Source organism: Branchiostoma lanceolatum, chromosome 2 (assembly GCF_035083965.1).
Source record: "Branchiostoma lanceolatum isolate klBraLanc5 chromosome 2, klBraLanc5.hap2, whole genome shotgun sequence".
NCBI classification, from domain to species: domain Eukaryota; kingdom Metazoa; phylum Chordata; class Leptocardii; order Amphioxiformes; family Branchiostomatidae; genus Branchiostoma; species Branchiostoma lanceolatum.
The window spans coordinates 20,032,326-20,059,115 of NC_089723.1; the positions used below are offsets into that span (position 1 = coordinate 20,032,326).

Sequence of the window (26,790 nt, forward strand, 5' to 3'; positions counted from 1 at the left end):
TGTTCCTGAATTAGACCGTATCACGGCTTGATAGCTAACTGAATGATTGACACCTTCAAGAGAACACGTGCCGCTGTTCCCCGAAATTCCCAAAAGCCTCATCCTCTATGTCATCTTATTACAATTTAAGGTACCCTCCGTCATTGAGAAGTTCTCTGTAAGAACGGTCTATAATGTAGGCCTAAAATATATGGTTTTTGAGGGTGTTCATGCGGAGAATATGAAGTTTAAGCCGAATGATAAAAACGGCCACATTATTTTCATAGCATAAACCCAAAACATGTATTGGAACGACAGGACAAATATTGACATAGATGACAATACGTAGAGTAATCTCATTAATCTTCATTTCCAAACACAACCAGAAAAATTGGCTATCCTGAAGAATGCACCATGAAAATGCGATTTGTCTAATCATAAGTATCTAATGATATAGCGGTGGCTTCACTATTACAGAATCAGATCTTTTTACAAAAACGATTCCTATTGGATTCGTTGCGAGGAAAATTTGTTGTTTTGAGAAACAAATCCGAGAACAGTCGAATGTAATTGACACCACCCAGACAAGCCTGTGGTTTGTTCCTAATCTCCGATCGTTGAAATGACAGGTCGGCACTGCACCGGTCCGACGTCTTTCAAGGTTCGTCTTGGCCGGCTGCCAACGACCCAGCTGGTATACACATATACACCAACAACCACTGGTGTAGATATTCCTTATAAGGGATGCGCTCTTGTCTCTGTATACCAATGCATTTTAGTAATATATCATGGCGGTTTGGGGACATTGAAGAGGATAGTCTTCTGAAAAAGAGAAAAACATTTCCATAGCCAAACAAAGGATCAATGACAACTTGAGATAGCTTGGAGCAACCGAAGAACTGTCATTATTAATCATAGGGAACACAAAAGAATCTCACATCCAATGATAGCATAGCACACCACTATCAATAGGTAGTCTATCTAGTCTCGATCAAAGCAGCATTGTTCTCTATCGTTCTACCGGCGGTAACAATTTAAAAGTCTTTAAGCAGTTGAAGTTTTGCCACCTTTTCAGGTTTTGGACTAGTTTTTGTTTAAAGAGGTTTCCTTGTGATGTCATGGCGTTATGACTATCCTAACCACAACACTAGGAGTGGCGGCGTGGGTTCGGTAGCTTTTCAAGTACTGTGATTCACTTAATACAGTCATTAGATAAAACCCACATACTAATCGCTTTTCCATATTTGGAGGCCTTGGACTATAATGGTTACATACAGGATGGGTAGGGTAGGGTTGACTTTTATCTTTGAGTTTGTTTTTTTTAAGTGGAGGTGGAAACTGGTATCAAGTAAGTCAAAGGAATGAGAAATCAAATAAACTATGCCACACCATTGAAGATCTCGAAAAAGGGTTGCAGACACACTACGCTTTGATCTATATGACATTTAACCCAAATTGCACACCATACTAAGGGCATCAAAATTATGATTTCATTGCACATTCTATTTTTTGGATACATTGTATAAAAGTGTTCATTCATTCATTCGTTCATTCATAGTTCATTCATTCATAGTTAATTCATTCATTCATTTGGTCAGTCATTCATTCGTGCATCTCGTCCTAGGATCTGTTCCCATTCATTCATTCATTCATTCGTTCATCTCCTCCTAGGATCTGTTTTCCTGGCTGAAACCCCGCTGGGAAGCCCCGGGGTCACCCTGTACACAGCCCGGGGGTACTGCACCCGGACGTACGGCGCATGGGCAGAAACGGCATGCTGGCAGAACGTCAGGGACACATGGAATATAGGACTGGATCTCTGCAAGTAAGGAATGCTAAATTTGGTTGTTTTTCTTGTTAGTCGATCGGTTAATTTATTTCTGAAGACCTAACTATAATGCGCTTTTTCTAGGTTTCAAATTTTCGTCGACCACCATACATGTTGCCCCCTTTCACACCCATTTATCAAACTCTTTATTAATATTCATAGCATTATAGGTCCTTTCTTCTAACTTTAACAGACTTCTGGGATCAGCTGAAGTTCAGAAAAAGAAATATTTCATGTCATTTCTTCCTTGTGATTTAAACACAAATTTAGCTGCTTTTACCTTAAACGTTCTTAACTCCTTCACACCCCGTAGATACGCTTGGCTGAACGATGGAACCGTGTCCCAGCCGATCCGCTCGGCCCGAGATGGATGCTCGGCAGTCGGGGTCAGTCGGGTCTACCCCCGGGAGCAAGGAGGAACCTTCGGCGTCTGGTGCTACGTGGGGCGTCAAGTCGGTAAGTCCTCGACACAAAGAAGAGAAACAACATCACTCGAAATGAAAAGGCGAAGTTTATTGCACAACAACTGCATCAGGTGCAATGTATGGCAAATAACATGGAATATTCATAATACCATGATACCAACAACTACGAACTACTTATACTTAGCGAATGTACTATAATCTAATAGATGCATATGTGTATGCATGAGTGTACACGGACAGCAATTAACATGGATGGCTGACAAACTGTGACCTGTTCTAGGGTATCAGAGCGGAATGTGATTACAGTCCAGGTCAAAGGTTACCATTCAAAATGGCTGCCAGAAGTCACAAAATTGTTCTTCACTGTTGAAAACGAGTTAATTCACCGCTGTGTCAGGCTTTTAAGGTCATTAGAACTACCGGGATCTGTCAGCTAGATGATGTATTCCCAGTCGATCGTAATGTAAGTACGTTTGAGACATGGACTTGGCGTTGTAGGTGATCCTATGTCATGCATAAAGAATATCATGAGCATGCGGATTCGATTTATTAGGCAGGTATAAAGGATATGTAGCCAGATGAATAGCGACTTTTATTAGATTTGTATGGTCCATGATTCAAGTGTTCATTTTATTGTCAGTGATACCTACTATATTTGAAATCCATGCCATTCCAGCCAAAAAAAAGTTATAATTTCTATAAAATAACGTGATATATTAGGTCACAAAAGGGGGCGTGGCAGTTACGTTTAGGTCTGGGTCTGACACTGGAGGTGCTAAACTCCATTTTATATCATTTTTGCGTGCTTAAGATGTAATATCATATATGTCCGTGAATAATCTTATCAGCTGAGATTGGCAAGTTACTGAATAAATAAGATGTTTTATTCAACCAATGTTTCTTTGCCCTGAGGAAGGTGATAGACAGATACCCAAATTTTGGTTGAATAGAACACTTCGTTGTGTACAAAGAGTAGATTTGTTACCCAATATAAACAGTGTGTTTTCAATATCTTAGAGTGCGGAAGTGTCGGTCAGTTCTCGTGCGGAAACGGCCTGTGTGTTCCGCACTGGGCGAGGTGTGATGGCGTCAACAACTGTGGAGACAACAGCGACGAACAGCAATGCGGTACGTCAGGAACTAATCTGTTTCCACCTAATTGTGATTTGTGTAGCAATGCAAATACAGTTATTGTATAAGCTTGTAGACATCATACCCATTACATTATAACCTTAGACCTTGGATCCTCCCCCAACTGTTGCATAGATGGACTTTGCAAACTGTTAATTCTCCAGAGGTTGCAGTTTTGTGCCACTACTGCCATTTCTTCCAGTGAATCTAATCCAAGTTTTTGGCTTAATTTTGAATTGTATTGTTCATCAGAGAGTGACTAGTAGTAATAATTGTTGAAACTTCCTTACAGTTTTGATTTTGTTTCCCTGATATTTTCCTAGAAGTTAATGTATATTTCAATAGGTACTAATTGTTCCTCCCTAACCTTTAGGTGGAGTGTTCCTGTACCCGGCCCTGAAGGCGGGCCCTTCCGTGAACTTCTGGAACGCGTCTCGGACCTGTCAGGCTGAGGGAGCGCGTCTGGCAAGCTGGCAGGATTTAGCGGAACAGTGGGCCAAGGGATTGGACATTTGCAGGTAAGAGAGGGACTACTAAAGTGTACAAATTCCTTTTACAAAAAAGAACTTTATTGCACGACAATCATACACAGTATAATGTATGGCAACAACTATTACAAAATAGAGGTATACAATAAAACTTAACAGCCCAATAACTACACCAATATGGGCTAACAAAAGTCTTTGATGTAGTGTTACAACCGAGTGAGGCTATTCACGAGTTTCAGTATGTTTTCTAATAACAAAGCAGTCATGTGTATACATTTGTATTTACCTATGTTTCGTAAGCTAACAGTCTAACAATTGGTTAGTATCTGACTGCAAAAGAAGTAATAGCAGTGTGGTACAAATTCAGCACACATTTATGAATGTCACGCATTACCTGTTTACCTCATGTTTTAAGGCATGGATGGCTCCAAGATGCGACTACGGCCCACGCGGTCCACAAGACACGAGATGGCTGTGGGAAGATCGGCCTCCATCATGATGGGAGCTATGAGTGGAATCAACAGTTGGATGTCTGGTGTAAGGTCCTGAGCTCCAGCTTCAGTAAGTATAATGTTAGCTTTTCTTGTGGTACAGTATCTACAGTGTTCTTGTAACTTTACTTCAAATTACAAACTGAAGATAATGTGTCCCAGCACCTTTGTCCTCATAAGTGCTGTAGGGGCATTCCCACTAGATACAGTACCAGTCCCTTTAAACAATGCTTGCGGTTAGATGTGCAAAAGTTAGGTGTGACAGGTTGTTCGGTGTAATATAAACAGCTGCTGCCAAGCCGCATGCCTGTGAAGCTGGTGTGTTACACCAAAGGGCGGTTATACTGGCTATGCAGAATTCACAGAATACAGATAGCCTATATGTCAATCAGGGGTGTCCCTGTGGTGTAGTGGTCTGCGCTTTCTGCCTCTCACCACATCTGGTTCAAATTACTTGGATCAGAAGGCCCGGGTTCAAGCCCCGGGTTAGGGCACTTCTGGACAAGAGGCGCATTGAGTCATACCAAAGACTTTATAAAAATGGTACATACTTCTGAAACAGTATGGAAGTTAAACACACTTCACTGCCAGTGGACTAGCCCCCTGCTACAGTGATTGCACCACAAGTGTGGCCCAAGGCGATGAAACGGAGATGGGCACCGCCCTATGCATCAATAATGGTGTGGGAGGATTTTAATATGTCAATCAGTAAGATTCTTACAACATATTACAATGTGTGTTTTTATTAATCCCATGAGCCTGTTAGCTTGTCCTAGATAACAAGTTGAAGTAGATTTTTCACCGTTTGAATATATGTCCAGCACATTGGTATCATACTAAAGTATGTTTTCTCCTCCCCCAGCCTGTGAGTCTGTATCCCAGTACACCTGTAACAACCTGAACTGTGTTCCCAAGTGGGCCATGTGTGACGGGGTGGACAACTGTGGAGACTTCAGCGATGAGCTGCCTGACCGCTGTGCAGGAGCTGACGGGACAGGAATCCTTGGCGATGAGGTTTTTGGATGTAAGTCTTATTGATGTTCTTGTATTTGTCTCTTACAGTCATTTGCTACCTCAGCCTCTCTGGCTTTTAACTGTGCATGGTCGTGAAAACAACAACAACAAAAAGAAGTGGGTCATGATACATATAGTTTGGCCCCGGGAATACCCACTTGACAGCATCTGTCTGTGGGCATGACATATTTATCTGATACTTAAATCATCTGATAACCTGTCTTTTCTAAAAAGATTTAGATACATGTATACAGTAAGTTGTTAACTGTACTGTACTGTTCTCTTTTATCTACATGTGATAAACATTAACTGTCAACTATGTGCAATTTGGTGACATTTTACTTTTTTCAGCCTACATGGAATTATAAGTTTTTCAACTCGTCATGATAACAGCCTAAAGTTTTTAAATAGGTGGCAAAATTGTTTTCCTAGCATCATTATTCCTGTCTGATATTCCTGCACCTTTGTGACAGTTTATCTTACTGCCCCCTCCCCACAGTAAACCCATGTGCACGTGCCAACTGTGCCCCCCCTGGACAGGGCTACTGTGAGTCCGTCGGTCTAGCTCAGTATCGCTGCCACTGTCTGCCTGGATTCAGCGATGTCAACGGAGATGGCACAGTTTGCAAAGGTTTGGGTTTCCATTATTTCCCATTTTCTATAACAGAATTTCAAAGGTTTGGATACTTAAAACAATAAAGATATAAATGCATCTGCAGATGTATGGGACTTAGCGTCTTACGTGTATTGCAGCTACAACTTTTCCTAAGTTCAACTTACTGCTCCTTTACTTAACTCATGTCTAGGAATGGTGAACAAATTTAGTAGTTAACTTAACAACATGGTGTTTAAAAACATAGAATCAGAATAGGATATTTAGCACAATTTAATTTCTGCGTATCCTAACAGTGACGTGCATAGAGAGATCCTTTTATTTTGAGCTGAATGTATTAATTTGATATGCATACTGCCTCCACCTCCAGCCATTGCCCCTCCAGGCTCCAGACGTCAGAGTTATGTGGGTGACAGTAAGGTTGTTCTGCTGTCTGATGAGCAGGGTCAGGCCACCATCAACTTCCTGCAGGCCGCTGACAGGTGTCTGGAGAAGGGCATGCAGATTGCAGCATGGGAAGAGCTGCGTGACACCTGGCTTGTCGGGCTGGATCTCTGCAGGTAGAAAGTAGTTACTTTTTGTTCTAATGTGACAATGGAGTTAGTTACTGAGAAGGCTGTCATTTGGAACCCGTTGAAATGTACGCACAGAGAAGGTACAGAATTCGGTCATATAGGCTGCTCCGATGAAACGGCATGGCGCAAGCTTAGAAGCCGTTCAGATGTGACACTGGGGTGTGATATCAAGAAGCTGTAATTTGTATTTTGGTCTGTCTACCCCTTGATTTATCACACATCACAGTCACGTAAAGTCTGTGCAATGAAGTTATGTTTCCATTCCTTTTCTCTTCATTTTTTAAAACCACCTCAAAACTTTTGTGAGAAAGCTGCTAGTTGTTATGCCACTGCATCGATATGATGAAGTGAAGAATTGAAGCTGAGATGGTCGAATATTATTCATCTGTGATGCTTCTGTTACACACTCTCTGACTGATCAGTGGCTCTTTACAGCTGCTTTGATGTCCTGACTTGTAAGATCGAGCAGCCATCCAGGATTTTTATTATTACTACATTAGCTGATTTTTTACCCTTCAGAAAGGAAGCCATTGTCAGATATGGCTGGGTATTTGTCAATGATCAACTATCAACCAACCTGTCCATACAATCTGATGTGATAAGACTTTACATGTATAATGCATACTATCTACTGTGCGTTCTGTATAAAAATTTTACATGTACTTTGCATTTTGACAGGAATGGCTGGCTGTTGGATGGAACCGTTGCCCACCCCATCCACACTTCCCGAGAGAACTGTGAGGAGGTCGGAGTGAACCATGAGGGGAGCCACGAGTACACCCAGGAATGGGATGTCTGGTGCAGGACCTATGGTGCTCATGGTAAGCCATGGAATATTCAAATGATAACATTTTATACTAAGCTTTTTCAAGTCTTAAACAGTTGTGTTTTGGGTTTCATTTCGTGATTAATTAACGGGCCATTCAAAGTTTTTTTCAGCTTTGTTGATACCAACAATGTAGAAAAGGAGTTGATTTTTGTATGTGACATTGGAAAAATTTCATCAAAGTCAAAATTTCTGTGGTACATTTATTGTAATGAAAGTAGATTTTAGTCTCTACCACAACAGTATTGGACTAGCTAATTAGTAACAACACCTTTTAGTATCTAGTATATATAATCAACATGCTTGTTTGTCCTCAGATTGCAGTTCTCTTGACCAGTTGAGCTGCACTAACGGCCTGTGTGTCCCACACTGGGCCCACTGTGATGGAGTCGACAACTGTGGGGACAACAGTGATGAGCAGAGCTGTGGTAAGAAACATTGTGGTTTTGAAGGTTTGGCAGACATACATGTACACTGCCATGTCACAATTTCTTTTTTTAATGCTGAGTCTCTAATAGAATAAGTGCTTCATTCACCCATGCTATAATGTTGCTACCATGCATATAATGTATTACTAAGTGCTGTGTAGTACATGCATGACTAGGTGACACTGTGCTTACTTAGCTGGCAAATTATCTGTGGCTGTAGTGCAATAATGTATATTAAACATGAAATTGTACACTTCATCTTGCTAGAAACAAAATAAGTTTCTACATTGTACATGTGTATAAGTTGCTTTTTCCTCTGCCTATCCTGACAGGTCATGTATTCATGTATCCTGGTGACGAAGCACAAGGCAGTGTTACGTTTTATGATGCTGCGTCTGTGTGTGAGGGGATTGGTGCTGCTCTGGCTTCATGGGAGGACGTGTACAATGCTTATTTAGTAGGGCTGGACATCTGCAGGTATGCAATCATTTTTGTGAGCTATCATGAATAGGAGTACTGGACTTTTTAATGCATTAATTACTAACTAAAGATGCTGTAAATGCAGAAATGCTCGCAGTGGTTTACCTGATATTTTTGGGTTTTGCGGTGAACTCTTTACCGCAAACTTAAAGTCACCGCAAAAAGCCATTCCATTGTGTGATTGTAGTGCTATACTGTTGTTTTTAACATGAAATCAAAACCACTGCAAAAATTTCAATTTCTCCCAACCGTGAAATTAAATCCCCACGAACATTTCTGCATTTACAGTACTGTAATCTTTGGAAAGGCATGCACACACTGTCATGTTGCACCATAGATAAATTCATATGATAAGTAAAAAGAAATATTGTAATGTGTGTTGATCCACACACAAAATACAGAAAAATTAACATTCTCAAATGTATGATGTTGTAGGTATGCCTGGTTGAACGATGGGAGTATTTCCCACCCCATACGCAATATCCGTGACGACTGCGGCCAGGTTGGGGTGAACCATGACGGCAGCCACGAGTACGGCTCCGGTTATGATGTTTGGTGCCAACCCAAGAATGGAGACTTCAGTGAGTGGAAAATACTTTTTTGTAGTGTACAATCTGACGTCATATGTAGCTTTAGAGACAACAGTTTTCCTGTGCATGTGGGATACAAAGTCTTTTTAGTTCTGTTGTCTGAATTAGTGTGATAGTGCTTTCCTTTTTTAATTGTTTTGAGATGTTGAAGATGTTGGGCTTGAAGCAGCTGTGCCAGTTCCTGTATCGTGATCACCCATTTCCCCTTAATCTTGGTTTGAGACATTGATCTCTTGACTGTGCATGTCTTTGAATTAATGAATCAATGTGTGTGTTCAACTGTTGTTCAACAGTTTTCTTGCCCAATGCTAACATTCTAAGTGTTATCAACTGTCTTGTTTCCCAGCCTGTGATTCTGTGAAACAGTTCACCTGTAAGAACAAGCTGTGTGTCCCGTACTGGCTGGTGTGTGACTCCATCAACAACTGTGGGGACAACAGTGATGAGGAAGACTGCGGTGGGTATTAGTCTATTACATAGCCCCAGAAAAGGACAATATTCACAGGAATATAAAATTTGTGTTGTGGAGATGATATTTCATTACAGAATAGCCAGCTAACTACATGTAGCTATAGGTCCCCCTTCCCTACACAAGAGGCCAGCAAGGTGTTGAACACACCTGGAAGTTTGCAATTGTAACCCAATTCCACACAAAAATGGGCGGATTTAATGTTCTTTTCAAGTAATAAACTATGTTGTTAACTGATACCCAGGCTGAAAAAGTTATTTAAGGTTGGCTTACAGATTTGAGTGTTGGCTCATATTCGTGTAAGTATGGATAAAGATTATAGGAAAGGTCTGTATCATTCTGTAAATTGCTCAACAAGTACAACCATATGCATCCCTTGATGTACATGCAACACACCATATATCTGAGTGGACAGTATACAAATAATCAGTGTTTTAACGTCTCATTGTTTGCAGACACTTGCCCTGTCCGTTTCATGATATCAGTATAATTTGATTCTTCACTGCCTCATCTTCACAGGTCATGTGTTCCTGTACCCTGGAAACCAAATTGCATCATCTGTCACCTTCCTTGATGCGAAGGCGAGGTGTGAGTCTATCGGAGCACGTATTGCATCATTTGAAGATCTGAGCTTCACTTGGCGCCATGGCCTGGACATCTGCAGGTAGAGTGCACCTCACTGTGGTGTTTAGTTGGTTTGCTAGACATTCAAACATACTAGCTCATCTTGTGTATCTCTTAGAACAACTATTTGACCATTGGAACACCACATGTCTGACAACCAGTTTTCTCCACCCTAGTGCTTGGTTTTCTGTTCTTAATGTTTTACGTAGTGTCATGCTTCATTTCTTAATGTGCTAATAGGCTGCTGATTAGTTGGCATAGTTTTGCAAATTGTTAAAAATCATGATCTTGTTTTGTGGCAGCATCAGTTTGGTCTTGTAATTACTTGAAGAGCTATCTGTGCCTGAGGGCACTATTGTAAGTTATAGTATTCAAGTCACTCAGCTTGTTTCTCCAGTTGACAGCCTTCTCCAGGGGTAAAACATTTACCACATACTTGTAGAAGATGAATGTTACCACAAATGACAGTTACTCAATATGCATCTGGATAAAATTTTGAAACTTTCAACCTTTGCTTGAGTAACTGTCATTTGACGTATCTTATTACCTGGATGTCTAACCTTCATTATCAAAGATGAATGTTGATCAAGAAGTACTAGTATATTCATTTCATCTTATTGACTTAAAGACTTGAATAGTGCTCACTGCACATGTCTCTATGCACTCGGTGCCAGAGGTGACTACAAATGTACACCTGTTCCCTCCCTATGTGCAGGTATGGTTGGTTGGAGGACGCCACTGTCTCTCATCCAATCCACACAGCCCGCGAGGGATGCGGAGATGCAGGCATCAACCACGACGGGAGCCGTGAATACACGGAGGGTTTTGATGTGTGGTGTGAGCCTAAGTCTGCCGACTTCAGTAAGCATATATATATTATGTATAGTTTTGTGTGCACCTCTGCTAACTTGGTCTTGATTCTTGGTCTATATAATCATAGCATCTTGTTCATTTTTCTGATTTTCTATCATTTGTTTACAACGCTTATTAAAAATTGTGAAAGTCATTTTTTGGGATGATTTTGTTCATGGATATTCAATGTTTTTTTGTCAGAAAGACTTTGTTTGTTGGAATTTCAATTTCAACCTTAAGTTTGCAATTCAACTTTCTAAAAGTTTTTCATTTCAATGTTTTCTACTTCCAGGCTGCTCTAAGATCAGCCAGTTCAAGTGTGATAACCACCTGTGTATTCCCTACTGGCTGAAATGTGACGGTGTCAACAACTGTGGAGACAACAGTGATGAGAACTGTGATGGAGAAGTTGATGGTGGGTAACAGTCATCATCTTGTCGTGAGAGTGTCATGGATGAACATCACCCTCCTCCTCCAGTCCTCCCTGTCCTCCATTGCTCTCGACAGTTCTTCTAAATTGCAGCCTGCATCCTCACACAACTGCTGTATGTAGGTTGTGCGAGGTCTGCTTACACTTGTATGTCCATGTTTTGGTGCCCACAAAAGAACAGTCAAGCTGACATTTACAAAGCACATGTAATAGCCCTTCTGATACTCAACTGTAGCAGCTGCGAAACAGTTCAAACAGTTAAGAATATATCTATGATAGGTACATTTTTCTATTACTTTTATCAAGTTTTTGACAGACAGGTATTATTTTCACTTGATGTAGAAAAAAATATATGTAGCGTCTAAATCTCCGATCTTAAGAGTCATTGCACGAGAAAACCAGGCAAAACCAGGCAGAGGTGGGAAGATGGGGGTCGGCCAAATCGGCTCAAACTTTGTATGTATGATAGGTATGTGGAACTATGAACAGCCATATAATTAAAACCCTCCAGCTATTTTTCGTTATGGCGTTGTGGGACCCCCCTCTGAGACCCTCAAAAATCCAACAATCTATGGCTGAAAATTACTGAAATTGCAATGGCTACCCTGACAATTCTGATTAAGATACGGTTATGAATTTTATATTTCCATATAGCATTAGTTCCTTAGTTTTACCTGCTAAAAGTTGAAGGTGAAGCATTGAAATTAAGAGGGTGTACTAGGGGGTTACCAGAACCAATGAAAGCAGAATTTTCATCTCTTTGAATTTTAGTTATTTTTAAGGGGCATTATCTGCCCTGGGCAGTGGCTTTGGAGACTGATTTTACTGTTGCTGGAGAGAGGAACATCTACTGATTCAAAAACAAGCGTCGTAAATTTGGGCCACTCATAACGCGAGCCGTGAATGGGGGCTCTTTATGGGGATTTTTCGGGTTCGGGGCTATAATAAATCAGGTTGTGACGTCTCACTACGGTGTAAGTTATGGCAATTTTTTCTGCCGCTGCGTGAAAACCATGCGTAATTGTCATAAAATGCTAGCACAAATCAGAAATGTTGATTTGGGCTCTACATGGGGGATATAAGGTTACTTAAAAAGTAAATTAAGCTTGTTTCACACATTTTACAGTTGCTCTCTAAGAATTAGTTAGTTCCTCACTAAATAATCATATGCATACATGTATTCATTCATTAAATGGTACATACTGAATAAAAGGCTATGTATGGGGGTTATCAGAACTCCACATTATCACTGGTTCACACCCGTGCACATGGGTGCAGAGCTAAGTATACTTTATATGGACAATAAAGAATTAGACTATAACAAATGTCAAGAACAATTTTAGATTTTTGCTAAATGTATATAATTTTGATGGTCAATCAGGATCAGTACAGGTATCATACTGAAGTCAACAAACTGCAGTTCATACATTATCAAACTTACAAATTGCTCTCAGAAACGAAGCCTATTACTGTAGCATGTAATGTAAATTTCATTCCCAGGGCTACACATACCATATCAAAATTTTGATGCTACATGTATCTACAAAATGCATGCAATTCCTAAAATCATGTCATAGGAGCATTGAAACAGACATAAGCGTTGAACAGATGAATACCATTATGCAAAAATTGAAGTCCACGATCATGCACATAAACTTGTTCTTCACTCAGTCTGCCTCTCAAGAAGGTGGTTAACTAAGGAGGATGTTGGTTTACAGGATGATGATCTTTATTCTGTCATTCTTGACAGGGACTTGTAAAGAAACTTGTGTCACCTCAGAGGGGATGAAATGAATGGGATTATACAAAAATATCAACTATTGCCATCATCTATCATTGTGAGAAACGAACATCTGCAAACACGCCAGATGTGAAGGGCTGAATGCCTTGAAGCTGATAGGAGTGACGCATCGCAATTTCCACGTCAGTTGCCAGTTACACGGCCAGTATCCGGGAAAGCCTCCTACATCTGCCAAGTGGAGACCATTGTGCGCATCTGTACATGTTGGGCTGTTTCTATTTATTCATTTATTTATTCATTTCTGTTTTCTTTATCCAGGGCAGGCGGACTCAGTGCTAAACGCACTGCTTTTCAGGCGTGCCCTGCACAGAATAACATAAATAGACTGATAACATAACAAGGAAATAACATAAACTAATAAACAAAAATAACCAAAATAATAATATATACACAACCGAACGTCAAATCCAAATCATAAACCGTAAATCAAAGTCGATGTGGCAGGCCGGGTCTGGAGGTCAGAGGTCAGCAGTACTGCTTTACTAGCTTTTTAAAAGTTACGCCCAACGTGGCCACTCTAACTGTAGCCGGCAAATCATTCCAGGCAAATGCACCCCTGTAAGCAAATTTTCTACGGCCGGATTCTAGTCTGACATTCGGAAGTTGCAATGATAAGTTTGAATTATGTCTTGTTCCATAGGTGTTAGATGTTCTGTCAAATATTTGTAGGTATTCTGGCACTTGTTGGTGAATAGATTTAAAGACGCTTTTTGTAGGAGGTGCATTTGCCGGCGAGATGCGAGGGAACTCCAACCTAAAACAGACAATTGTACATTATCCACATGTGCTGTAAGTGACAGACCGAGGACAAGTCGTGCTGCTCGGTTTTGAAGTTTCTGGACATTGTCAGGGAGAGATTTTCCGCAATTGGCCCAAACAGTATCACAATATTCAATCTTTGGAAGAACCATACAGTTGAACAGCATAGACAGTGTCTTAGGTGGTAAAATGGAAGCTAAACGTCTTATCACTCTCAGCCTAGATGACACCGCATTACACAGTTTGTTGATATGTATGCTCCAAGTTAGACAGGGGTCAAATCAAACACCTAGATATTTGAAACATGAAACTACTTCCAAATACGTTCCAGAAAGAGTAAGATTTAGTTGTTCATTACCTAGGCGCAGCCTTCGTTCAGTACCAAAGAGCATAGACTTGCATTTACGGACATTTAGTGTCAGTCTGTTTGCATCTAGCCACCTCTTAAAATTGCGGAGGTCAGCATTTAAACTATGGACTTTTCTATGTTATGAAGCATTGGCTTTTTGAATGCACTATTATCTGTATTACGGCAATAATACATACAAAGAATTTCAGTGATGCCCTTGGCTTTTTTCAATCTTTGAGATTTCACATTTCCATAACATTATGACAACCTCTCACCGCCTACAGCAAATGTATATTTTGGTTAAATGCTATTCAAAACTATTGCAGTTGTAGCATAGTACTTAACCACTTAGTTCCCAAGTACCTTGCTGTCCCGCTAGCCAATAGCCAGGTGCCTTGTATTGCATGAATTGTGTGGATTGTATCATTTTAGATTTTGTAAATGTGTAAAAGAGATTGAAATTACTAGCTACAGTCATTGACTGAGTTCTTCAAGAATGCTTGATACCAAATATTGAATGTTCTTTGAAATGGAACAATTGCAACTGCAATGTACAATCTGTCGATTTCAGTATGATACATGTACTGACCCAAATTGAGAAGTATATTATTATAATATGTATTTTGTTTAAAACTGTTCCCTGACATTTGTTATAGTGACTGTCTTGTTTCTTGAATTTCCATATACCTGCGTGTACCAGTGATATCACATATGTGGGGTCCTGATAACCCCCATACATAGCCTTTTTCACTATTGACCACTTCATAATTGCACAAAATTTTTTAGTAAGTAATTTACTGATTGACGTCTTAAAAAGCAACCGTAAAATGTGTGAAACAACCTTAATTTACTTTTTAAGTATCCTCATATCCCCCATGTAGACCCCAAATCAACGTTTCTGATTTGTGCTAGCATTTTATGACAATTATGCATGGTTTTTACGCAGCGGCAGAAAAAATTGCCATAACTTACACCGTAGTGAGACGTCACAACCTGATTTATTATAGCCCCGAACCCGAAAAATCCCCATAAAGAGCCCCCATTCACGGCTCGCGTTATGAGTGGCCCAAATTTACGACGCTTGTTTTTGAATCAGTAGATGTTCCTCTCTCCAGCAACAGTAAAATCATTCTCCAAAGCCACTGCCCAGGGCAGATAATGCCCCATAAAAATGACTAAAATTCAAAGAGATGAAAATTCTGCTTTCATTGGTTCTGGTAACCCCCTAGTACACCCTCTTAATTTCAATGCTTCACCTTCAACTTTTGGCAAGTAAAACTAGGGAGCCAATGCTATATGGAAATATAAAATTAATAATCGTATGTTAATCAGAATTGTCAGGGTGGCCATTGCAATTTCAGTAATTTTCAGCCATAGATTGTTGGATTTTTGAGGGTCTCAGAGGGGGGTCCCACAACGCCATAACGAAAAATAGCTGGAGGGTTTTAATTATATGGCTGTTCATAGTTCCACATACCTATCATACATACAAAGTTTGAGCCGATTTGGCCGACCCCCATCTTCCCACCTCTGCCTGGTTTTCTCGTGCAATGACTCTTAATGATGTTTGAATAATGAACCAATCATGTTGTCTTGTTACAGGACCTGGAGAAGTCACCATCACCACCAGCAACTACGTCTTCCTGTTTGAAGGAGATGTTGTGTTCGATTCTGAGCTGGACACAGATCTCTTCACCTTTCTTGAGACCACAGAAAAGTGTGCCCAGTATGACTCGACTGTTGCCACGTGGGAAGACCTGAAGGAGGCCTATGATGCTGGGCTGGACCTCTGCGTGTAAGACTGCTAGTTCATCAGTGTTGTTAAATGTATTGAAGAAAAGCAGATCTGCAGAAAAAGAACGAATAATATGATAATATATAGATATAGTAATATATATAGAACTGAGTCAGCTTATAGATGTGACCCATGTGTCAGAGATTGTCGTTCTCTGTTTAGCCATAGCAGATGCAATAGGGCTGATCTAAATTAGATTTTACCATGGTCAATATTTACTGACGGAGACCAAATATATTATATAATGAGGGTTGGGAGGTCAGACATTCATTAAGTTGGACCTCTGAAATAACTTAATGAAATGCAGGTACTAAACATAGAAAATGATGAAAATATATTTAGATAATTAGATTATGTTCACCTATAAAGTAATTAACAGGTGATCTACGGAGTTGCCAAGAGTGAGGCCCGGAATATCAATCTAAACTTATAAAGTTGACCTGATGGCGGTAATTTTCTTATCCTGTAAACAGGGAGATCACCAAATGTCTGAGATATTTGACAAAACATTGCACATTTATGTCATAATCACGATAAGAACTTGTCCATCTCTTGTCCCATCTCAGGCACGGCTGGCTGATGGACGCGACGATCGCCCAGCCCATCCACTACCCCCGGGAGGTCTGCACCACAGAAGGGGTGGATCACCTGGGCAGCCTGGAGTACTCCTCCAAGTTCCACATCTGGTGCAAACCAGACACCTTCGTCGGTAAGGAAGTCAAGTCAAGTTACATGCTTCTTCACATTTTGGGGGGCTTTTGTTCTTGTCATACGTAATATTATTTACATCTGAACCACAGCAATTTTATTTGTTGGTTCTTAGATTTAAGAAACAAAATGCTGAACTTCAAAATCAACATTTTTGGTATGATTTTATGTAGTATATATCATTTTGGCTTTGTATCATTTTGTAACATTGAGCTGTTATAAAGCCCAGGTAGGGTACATTGAAAACACCTCTAGGCAATATGTATCCCCCTGGTAAAATTAACAAACAAACATGAAAAAGAGAAATTCTGCACCTTACTAAAGTATGCACAGTATCAGAGAGGGAATGTCGCCAGATATAAGTTTTTCTTCCTCGAACTCCCTCGCTGTCTTTATCTTGACCGCTTGTTGAATTTTACTAAGAAATGTCTGAGAATCAAGAAAATCGATATCATTGGTCTTAGAGATTATGGCCAGCTGTTTCCCTTCCTTCTTATTTCCCTGTTGAAACTTAATCTGGTCTTTTCACCCGTGTGCAGTTTGTGAGAAGATTAACCAGTTTGGCTGTGGGAACAAGCTGTGTGTTCCCTACTGGGCCAGATGTGACGGCGTCAACAACTGTGGAGACAACAGTGATGAGGAGAACTGCGGTAAGGTTTCACATTCGACGTCCTGATTCAGAAGGGATAGGAACTTGCCAATGAATGTACCTCACATTTGTATCGTAGGGCTTGCTGGCTTAACCAAATAAAAATGAGGATTTTCACATTTTTAGATCAGAATTGTTTAGATTTATCAGTTTTGTCCTCGTGTCCTAATACCCTGGCATGATGATGATGATGATGTCAGACTTATTTGGGCTGATTTAGCATATTTGTGTGGTGTGGGGTTGGAGCATAACACTTCATTTCAAACAGTAGACATAATTTCACAACATATATATATAACAGTTACTCAAGCAACTGGATAGATTTGAAAATGGCCAAATGTCAACGACCATTTTCAAATCTATCCAGTTTCTTGTGAGACTCTTCTCTTGTGTTTCTTATTACCTAGATGTCTAGCCTTCATCAAAGTAGACGTACATGTAATTGTAATTGTAATGGACCACGTTATGTTATACAGGACATGTGTTCCTCTGGCCTGGGAAGGAGACAGACAAGTCTGGTCTGGTCCGGTTTTGGGATGCTGAGAAGTCGTGCCAGGCTGTGGGGGCTAAGCTGGCCAGTTGGGAGGACATGTACAAAACCTTCAACGTTGGTCTTGACATCTGCAGGTACCCGTCGTGTATTTCTTCATTCATTTACTGTTTTCCCTCATATAGATTTAAAAAATCAAACATACATAATTTTTAACAAGAAGAGGAAGCAAAAAAATTAAATCTCTTCATTCATCAGTATTCGTATTTAGGCTTTAAGAATGGCCTGTATTAAACATGCTTTGCATTGATTACATGTATTACATTCAATATTGAACTCCTGTGATTTTTCGCACTAGTAACAGCTGACAAAAATTACATTTTCCTAATATCTATCTTGTAAAAACATGAAAACTAAAATGTAATGCAGTATAGAAGTTAATGTTAAAGCCACAATGTTCCCTGTATCCAGGATGGCCTGGCTGTCCGACAGTACCACGGTCCACCCCATCCACACAGCGCGGGGAAACTGCGGAGAGCCTGGCATCGTTCACTATGGCAACCACGAGTACCACGAGGTGTTCGATGTCTGGTGTGAGCCTATCCTACCTGACTGGAGTGAGTTGATTACTGACTGTTTTTCATGCTTCTTTTAGGGTGTGGGGTGGAGGGTCATAAGCAGACTCATTCACTAAGATGTGCATTGATTATGTGCAGTGTACATTTGTTTTTTTTCATGAAGTATTTCTATTGATAAGTACAATTAATTAGAGCTTTATCTGTATTATGTTAAGTCATTTGATTTCTTATCCCATAGTTGTAAACTGAGATTTAAATCTTAACTAAACCGTATTTGATTTTTTTTCTTCAGGTTGTAAGAAGATTGACCAGTTCAGCTGTGACAATGGCCTGTGTGTTCCACACTGGCTGGTGTGTAATGGCATCAACAACTGTGGGGACAACAGCGATGAGAAATGTGACAATGGTACATGATTCCCATTTTCTCATCTTAATTTTCTAATCTTTTTCTTACTACAATAATATAGAAGCTGACCATTTAGAAGAATTCAGGGACCGGCCTTATACTCGGTCCATGCATACTGAAAACTGCTGGAGTTCTGTAGCAAGGATTCATGCACTGTAAAATTGTGATGTAAATTTGAATGTATTATTGTATTGAATGTGTAAGTAACTGCTTATCATGTAACCATTTTGTACTCCCTTCCAAGGTTAACCCTTCATAATAGCTAACAGCTAGTTGGGTAACGTTGACTGTCTGTATCCGCATATCAGCCAAACTGATAAACATAAACCAAAACAAGACTATGCAGCCACATACATGATGTGAGAAACCTGTGGGAAAAACACATTTCCTTTCAGTCTCTTGCATTCACAAAGTACATGTAGCTACAGGAGAAACTGTGAGAAGGATAAAACTTACCCATACAAACTTGTGATCCACCCCCCTTCCGTACAGCAGGCTTGGTGACCTTCCTGATGCCCAGTGATATGCTGGACCAGTATTCCCTCATGTACTCGGATGCGTCCGACATCTGCGGCCGAGTGAACGCAGACGTGGCAACCGTGGATCAGCTGACCACGGCCTGGAACACTGGCCTGGACATTTGTCGTAAGGTATGAAATGCACAAATTTCTTTCCCACAGTGACTCTAAATATCAACTTGAATCTGAATCTTGTATGAAAATTTGTAAGATATTTATATTTGCCTAATTGAGTTGAAACTATGTCTATGGGATGTCAATATCAAAATCTATGAAAATCAATGTCTTATTTGATTTTGCAAAGAGACAGCAGAAGAATGAAGGCAGACTGCTATAAGCTGGGCATGAGTGCCAATACTGATTATATATTATAAGGGGGTCTAATGTGTATTCCACATGTTCTTTTATGTGATATTGCATGATTGTCCAAAGTATATAACTTGATTGATTGTTATTGGTGATCAGTGGCAATTTACATTCAAATTGCAAAGTTTGCCTTTTTTTCTTAAAGTTCCCCTCCTGTATGAGAATATCTTTGTATGACAAGCTTGCAACTTATCATTGACACAAAATCCTTTTTTTTTCCTCTTCCCCACACCAGGGCTGGATTGGCGATGGCATTGTGGCGTTCCCCCTTCATTACCCACGTGTGTCCTGTGAGGAGGACTATGGCTCCATCACCATCCTACAGAACTTTGGATACCAGTCCCAGTATGACATGTATGATGTCTACTGTACCTTCAGGGACAGCAGCAGCAGTAAGTATCAAATCTTATCAGTAATCAATTTTATTTGTAAATTTTGAAAATAGGTTTAATGGAGTGTACAATAGCTGCTAAATGACACATTGAACTTTCTTTATAGAACACTATCTTTTTTTGTAACAAATTCATCATTGAATTCCTGATAAATAATTGTTTATACCATTGACTTTGAACAGTAATGTTTTAGATGGCTATAAGCCTTGAAATACATACAGAATCTTGTAAATTGGTTGAGATGTTGTCTGGACAATTTTTTGTGCAATGCAAAATCTCATGCCTCTCTGTGTATTAAAGAGTTGGACCTCAGTCAAGAGTCAAATGACAAACTTTACCCATTCTGTTCCAAGCAGACCATAACTAAATTTATCATTGAATCAATGTGTACTACCCAAATTTCAGCTTGTGACGATGTCGGCCAGTTCACATGCAAGAACAAGCTGTGTGTCCCCTTCAAGCTGAAGTGTGATGGAATCAACAACTGTGGGGACAACAGTGATGAAGAAAACTGTGGTAAGTGTTCCCATTTTGCTGGGGTTTTATCTATGTCAGTTTTAAGATATGCTACAATAAACTTACGTATGATTTTTGCCAGACCAACATTAGGACTTTTGTCATCATATATATACATACAATTACATAGTAGACCCAGACTGACTTAGGATGATTCGGACACAAGCCACTATCATTCCCACCCTTGCTCCAGAACAATTGAACTTAATCCCAGATTGTTCTGTTCTCTACATTTGCTGCAACTTTGATTTGTTGCTCCAAAGAATGTGCTACACTAGACATCCAATGACAAGCTTCTCTTAGGACTATCATGTTCATTTTCTTTATCACAATTCTCCATTGAATTTCCAATTGTCATAGCTCCCAAGTTGGTTTGCACGGACGATCTTGCCCAAGATGGCTGCAGTATCCTCCTGCAGCTGTTGCAGGCTTTGCTGCAGGACATCCAGGCAGCAAGTGACAAGCTTAATGGAGGGGGAGGGGGAGGGACAGCCCCAGAGGACGCTGTCAACAGACTGAATGACCTGTCGACTCAAGTTGAAAACCTGAAGGTACATTTTACTTTACAGCTGTTGTAACAGTAACTGTTATATGTATGTCTTTTGATTGAAGTTGACCTTACTGAACAGGGAGTTTTTTTTAGATGATGCTAATGATATTTTTTTCATATAGGAGAAACAAGGAAGCAGGAATTGGAATTCAATAATTGGTGGATTTTTTGCAGGTTTGATTTGTCAAAGTCTAGCATGAAGTCATTTTTCAGATATGGATTGACTCTTACCATAATTAGAGCATGTAACTGTTTTAGCCAGACATTTTCACTATCAATTCAGTACCTTTATATCTTTTTACACGATGCAGAATCAGCTGGGCGACTTGTCCGCAGATGGAATACAAAGGCTGCGTGATGCCATCATTGAAGCCGACGGAGATGCCACTCCTATTGACAACAAGGTAAACACGAAGCATGAGGGTATTCTTTTGAATGTATGATGAACACGTTACTGAATATTGTGGTTTTCACCTACTCACTATACTAGTACATGTGCACATGTCTATTTTTTCCCATTTCATTAGAATTGGATTTAGTCAGATGTTTTGTACAATTGCACAGTTGTACAACGTCATGCTGGTATGACTTTTGGGGGTCAAAAATTTTGAGATTGAACCTTATGTCTTCACTGATGTCCCATCACCATTCATTGAAGGTTAGATTATATTTTGTCAGACCTGCAGCATACACTGTTAAATGATTTTTGACTCTGTTGCTGTCAATTTCAGGGAACTTTTGTGGCCGGAAAGGGGTCCACAGAGAAGGACAATGCAGACACAACCAACCAGAGGGCAACTGATTTAGATGATCAAATAAAGGCACTGAATGCCAGGCTTGGTGAGTGGTGTAGCAATACAATTTTTGGCAGAAACTGACACTAGAAAAACAAGGCAAGATTTAAATATCATAATGGAAGGAGTGACATATCCTTTTTGTATTCTTCAATTTGGCCCAAAATTTTAGTAAACGTAGTTGTGTGTTGTCAAATTTTCTTCAAAATTGTATGAGAGGCAGTCAGGCCCCAATGCACAATGTATGTACAATTTACATGTATGACTTACAGATAACCCAGTGTGACAGAGATTATGAAACATATCAATGAAAAGGCTGTTCAGATAACCGTCACCAGATTTTCAGCACCAGGGAGAGAACAATACAAACATATCACTCACCTCAGTACGCAGGAAACAACTGGGTGGTAAAACCGTTGAAATCAAATGTTTCAAACCAAACAGATCTGTATCTTTATTTTGTGTGGAGAAGTTGGAATTTGTGTTTTTAGAATTTGAAAATATGTTGTTGAAAGTAAAATAAAAGTAATCATAGATAGTTAAAATAAATTTGTATAGCAGCATGGAAATGAAATCCTGCCAAACTGATGTTTCTTCAATAATCCTTACTTTTGTCAGATGAACTGAAAGAACGGCTTGAGACGGATGGAACGGATGGGGGTGCCGGACCAAGCGGCGGTGACCTAACTGAGGCACGCAGTATCGTCGCTGAAATTGAAGGGAGGAAAACAAACGACGTCAACTTTGAGCCAAACAAGAATGCAGCAGATTCAGAAAAAGCTGAAGTTGACAAGTGTAAATACTGCCCTTTTTTGCTATTATTCTTTGATCATTATTTCATCAAAGTTGCAACACAACTACATGTACTGTGAATGTGTTTGTTAAATTGCCGCTTGTACAGCTTGTATTTTGTACATTTAGCCTATATCTAGTCAAGAATGTTGGACAGACTGTTCAAAATATCTGTCATAATTATACAGATTTGGGATGTAGCTGGTATACCAATGGTTGATTTCTAATCCCAAAATTGACTGTAGTTAGTAATTTGAAAGAGTCATTACTATTGATTTCAATTTGCTGTGTTTGGTTGACAGTGAACACTGATGTTACTGACTGGCTGAAAAGTAGTGGTTCAACTGGAGCCATCGTCAACATAGAGGCAGAGATAGACACCCTAAACCAAAACCTTAACGACATGGGGGAAGCCATCGACAAAGCGAACGAAGTGGTAACAAAAGCTCACTTTCTTCCTTCAGATCTGTTGGCCTAAAGTGAATGTGCTAACTTGTGGATGTTTATGTTAGATGAAAGCAGATTTCAAACAGGAAATGATGTAAAAGCTAGATATTGTTAAATGTTTTAAATGCATTCTACATGATTATAGAACAACGTTCAAATTGATATGTCAGACTGCTATCCACTGTACATAATATTATATGTCTTGGTTCACTTCAAAGAGTGTTCAAGTATGTGACACTGTCCACAATGTTCATGATCATGCATCCTCATATGCCAATATTTTTGGCAACGCATCAAGTTAACAGTTTACATTCAGATTTTGTCTTTGTCCTTGCCAGAGTGACGAGGCTGACCGAATGAACAAGGTGAATGATGACCGCCTACAAGACACCACTCTGCAGGACAGTGCCAAGGCTGCTGCTGATGACATGAAAGACACGGTCAACACTGCCCAGACCAACCTGGATGAGGCCAAGAAGGCATTCGAAGAGGGAAAAGTTAACAAGGTTAATATCTGTCACCCATGCAGTCTTTGCTTTCCTTTTTTTGCTCTTGCACAGAGCATGAGAGTTGTAACAAGGTCATGAATACATAATATGATATGATGTGCTGTAACAGTTAGTTTCCTCTTAAAGACATTCACTGACATATTTTCCCAGGGTCTTAATTATGTTTAGCCATACCTAGTATGGCTCAACATATTGTTTTTGTTCATTATGTTTAGCCATACCTAGTATGGCTCAACATATTGTTTTTGTGCATGTTCTTCTTCTTCTTCTTCTTCTCCTGCCAAATCTTCAAATCGATTCAACTCCGCCATTTTTTAATCAACCGACCTGAAATTTGGCAAGGAGGTAAAGAAGGCAAATACCCTCAGGTGATTTTAAAATTGCTTTGAAACAGGCCTTAAAATCATTTTTATGGAGGTTTTTTGGGGCATTTTTAGGCAATTTTTATATTTTTGGCTCCTGTGCCCTGGTATTACAAGCAAATGACCTGAAATTCGCTACAAGGGTGCCTTGAACATGTCCCTACAAGACTACAATCACATTTCTGGTGTACATTACTTCAAAATGTTTCGTTTTGGGTACTTTTGGACCCATTTTCAGACCAAAAACGGGTCAAAAGTGCTGTCCCCGTTCCATGTTCTATCTTAGAATCCATGTTCTATCTAAGGTTCCGGGCGTTCCATTTGCTGCTGGCCAAAGAACATGTGTTCTTTTCAGGTTACCTGAGGTCATGTTGCGGGTAAACACGCGAGCCATTGCAGTAAGAAGCTCTTGGTGTCTCGCAGAACTTGTAGAGAGAATTGTTTTGCACGGGTGATTTTGGAACAATCAATTTATGCATCGGGAGGGAGATTGGCAAAGTATGATGCTCCCGCAAATGTTGCCTTCCTACATGCAGTTAATATTTCGATTTGCCCAGGGGTTATTTTGGGACAACCCACTTCTTGCATGGGGAGGAGTATGGCTAAACATGCTGTATTTGCTCAGGGGCAAATGACGGCCTTTCTAGTGTTCTTCTTCTTCTTCTTCTTCTCCTGCCAAATCTTCAAATGGATTCAACTCCGCCATTTTTTAACCAACCGACCTGAAATTTGGCATGGAGGTAAAGAAAGCAAATACCCTCAGGTGATTTTAAAATTGCTTTGAAACAGCCCTTAAAATCATTTTTATGGAGGTTTTTTGGGGCATTTTTAGGCAATTTTTATATTTTTGGCTCCTGTGGCCTGGTTTTACAAGCAAATGACCTGACATTCGATACAAGGGTGCCTTGAACATGTCCCTACAGGATTTCAATCACAATTCTGGTGTACATCACTTCAGAATGCTTCATTTTGGGGACTTTTGGACCCATTTTCAGACCAAAAACAGGCCAAAAGTGGTATCCACGTTCCATGTTCTATTTGCTGCTGGCCAAGGAATCCATGTTCTATCTAAGGATCCCCGCGTTCCATTTGCTACTGGCCAAAGAACACTGTTCTATTTAGGTCACCTGAGGTCATATTGCAGGAACACACGCAAGCCTTTGCAGTAAGAAGCTCTTGGGGTCTCGCAGAACGTGTAGAGAGGGTTTTTGTACGGGTGATTTTGGAACAGTCCATTTATGCATCAGGAGGGAGATTGTCGAAGTATAATGCTCTCGCAAATGTTGCCTTTCTACATGCAGTTAATATTTCTATTTGCCCAGGTGTTATTTTGGGACAGCCCACTTCTTGCATGGGGAGGAGTATGGCTAAACATGCTGTATTTGCTCAGGGGCAAATGACGGCCTTTCTAGTTTTATTACTGAGTCATTGGTATGAATAATTCACTGTTTGGCTTAATATTCATCATGATGATAATCTTAATTCATAAGATAATGCCTTTAATAATAATTGTTACAACATGACTTTATAATGATAGTTGGCCCTCCTGCATGAAGCTACAGCTCTAATTATAAGAGCTTATCAATTCTGTTAGTCTTGCAGTTTGCAAGGTCTTGAGGTGCATTTTATACTCACATGCATCTCTTTTAGTTTTGGATCCACAACAACCATTGCCAAGGAAACAGACATGTACATGTATGTGTGTCAGGATTGTAAAACTAAAAGGAACTAATTTTGTGAGAGAGACTGTCAATTTTTTAACGGCCTGAATGACACCTTTTGAAATAATGATCTTTTTTCGCTACAGAATAACCTTGATGGGTACAATGAAAAGATCACAGAGGGCAGAAACAAGGTGAAGGATAAGGTGGATGACTTGGGAGATCTGGACGACCTTGAAGCAAAAGTGAAGGAGGCTGAAGATCATGGAGTGCGGCTGCAGGAGTTGAACAAACTAGCCCAAGACAAGTAAGAGCTTCACTTGTGTTTGAGCTTTGTTTATTTATAAAAATCTCAAATCAGTGTCACAGTGAACTTAACAATGACTTAATGTATGAAAAATTCTGGACATGCCATTTTTTTGTAAAGGGATGAATTAAGTTTCCCTAAACCATAAAATCTTACAAACACTGTTGTGTGATTGTATCATTCTATAAAGTCAAATGTTTTTAACAAATATTACCACGGCTTGTCACATAATCTAATTTAGATAAATGAAAACTCATCTAACAACTTCCCCTCCTCAGCTTGAAGGACAGTGGAGGTGATGTATCCCAGAAGGCACTGCAAGCAATCGCTGCTTACGAAAGTGTTGTCACATCGATCGATGATGCAGAGGCAGCTGCTAGACAGGCGAGGAAAGCAGCACGTGATGCCAAAAAGGTTAGTTGAGCATGAACATGAACAAGAAAAAGTGTTGAGTTAATGACTTTGCCCTTTAGACTTAACTCATTCATCTCTGTCATTGTTTTGTTTTTAATTCCTGACCAGACCTCAAAGATATCAAAATTTAATTTATCCACTGGACAAAAAGCTATTGCAAATACTTCTATGCAGGGGGGGGTAAATTTTTTATTGATTTTAGAGTGCCATAGGCAAGTTAAAGAGCTACTTGTCAGAGGTGCAGAATTATTATTTTTTGTTTTGTTCTTGTCTAGTGGATGTATTTCCAACAAGTTTCTAAAGACGGGAATGAATTTAATGGTTCAGGGAAAATACTTAGTTTTATTTAATGTTTCCTAAGTTTACACAGCACTTCAAGTCAAA

At 39.8% G+C, this 26,790-nt stretch overlaps 1 protein-coding gene across 1 annotated transcript in view; it reads left to right on the forward strand.

The window, feature by feature from the left end:
* The window catches only part of LOC136426899 (uncharacterized), a 44,954-nt gene that overhangs the window by 755 nt on the left and 17,409 nt on the right, over positions 1 to 26,790 (forward strand). Inside the window, exons 2-34 of the mRNA XM_066415619.1 lie at positions 1,651 to 1,804; positions 2,121 to 2,263; positions 3,250 to 3,360; positions 3,737 to 3,881; positions 4,267 to 4,412; positions 5,205 to 5,366; positions 5,856 to 5,987; positions 6,340 to 6,529; positions 7,223 to 7,365; positions 7,688 to 7,798; positions 8,131 to 8,275; positions 8,714 to 8,859; positions 9,215 to 9,325; positions 9,857 to 10,001; positions 10,677 to 10,822; positions 11,106 to 11,228; positions 15,755 to 15,947; positions 16,514 to 16,656; positions 17,195 to 17,305; positions 17,781 to 17,931; positions 18,266 to 18,411; positions 18,665 to 18,778; positions 19,271 to 19,428; positions 19,898 to 20,054; positions 20,460 to 20,570; positions 20,931 to 21,121; positions 21,432 to 21,524; positions 21,852 to 21,960; positions 22,533 to 22,709; positions 23,009 to 23,142; positions 23,492 to 23,659; positions 25,832 to 25,992; positions 26,271 to 26,406. Of these exons, the coding sequence (XP_066271716.1) occupies positions 1,651 to 1,804; positions 2,121 to 2,263; positions 3,250 to 3,360; positions 3,737 to 3,881; positions 4,267 to 4,412; positions 5,205 to 5,366; positions 5,856 to 5,987; positions 6,340 to 6,529; positions 7,223 to 7,365; positions 7,688 to 7,798; positions 8,131 to 8,275; positions 8,714 to 8,859; positions 9,215 to 9,325; positions 9,857 to 10,001; positions 10,677 to 10,822; positions 11,106 to 11,228; positions 15,755 to 15,947; positions 16,514 to 16,656; positions 17,195 to 17,305; positions 17,781 to 17,931; positions 18,266 to 18,411; positions 18,665 to 18,778; positions 19,271 to 19,428; positions 19,898 to 20,054; positions 20,460 to 20,570; positions 20,931 to 21,121; positions 21,432 to 21,524; positions 21,852 to 21,960; positions 22,533 to 22,709; positions 23,009 to 23,142; positions 23,492 to 23,659; positions 25,832 to 25,992; positions 26,271 to 26,406 (4,706 nt within the window). The remainder of the gene's footprint in view (positions 1 to 1,650; positions 1,805 to 2,120; positions 2,264 to 3,249; positions 3,361 to 3,736; positions 3,882 to 4,266; positions 4,413 to 5,204; positions 5,367 to 5,855; positions 5,988 to 6,339; positions 6,530 to 7,222; positions 7,366 to 7,687; positions 7,799 to 8,130; positions 8,276 to 8,713; positions 8,860 to 9,214; positions 9,326 to 9,856; positions 10,002 to 10,676; positions 10,823 to 11,105; positions 11,229 to 15,754; positions 15,948 to 16,513; positions 16,657 to 17,194; positions 17,306 to 17,780; positions 17,932 to 18,265; positions 18,412 to 18,664; positions 18,779 to 19,270; positions 19,429 to 19,897; positions 20,055 to 20,459; positions 20,571 to 20,930; positions 21,122 to 21,431; positions 21,525 to 21,851; positions 21,961 to 22,532; positions 22,710 to 23,008; positions 23,143 to 23,491; positions 23,660 to 25,831; positions 25,993 to 26,270; positions 26,407 to 26,790) is intronic.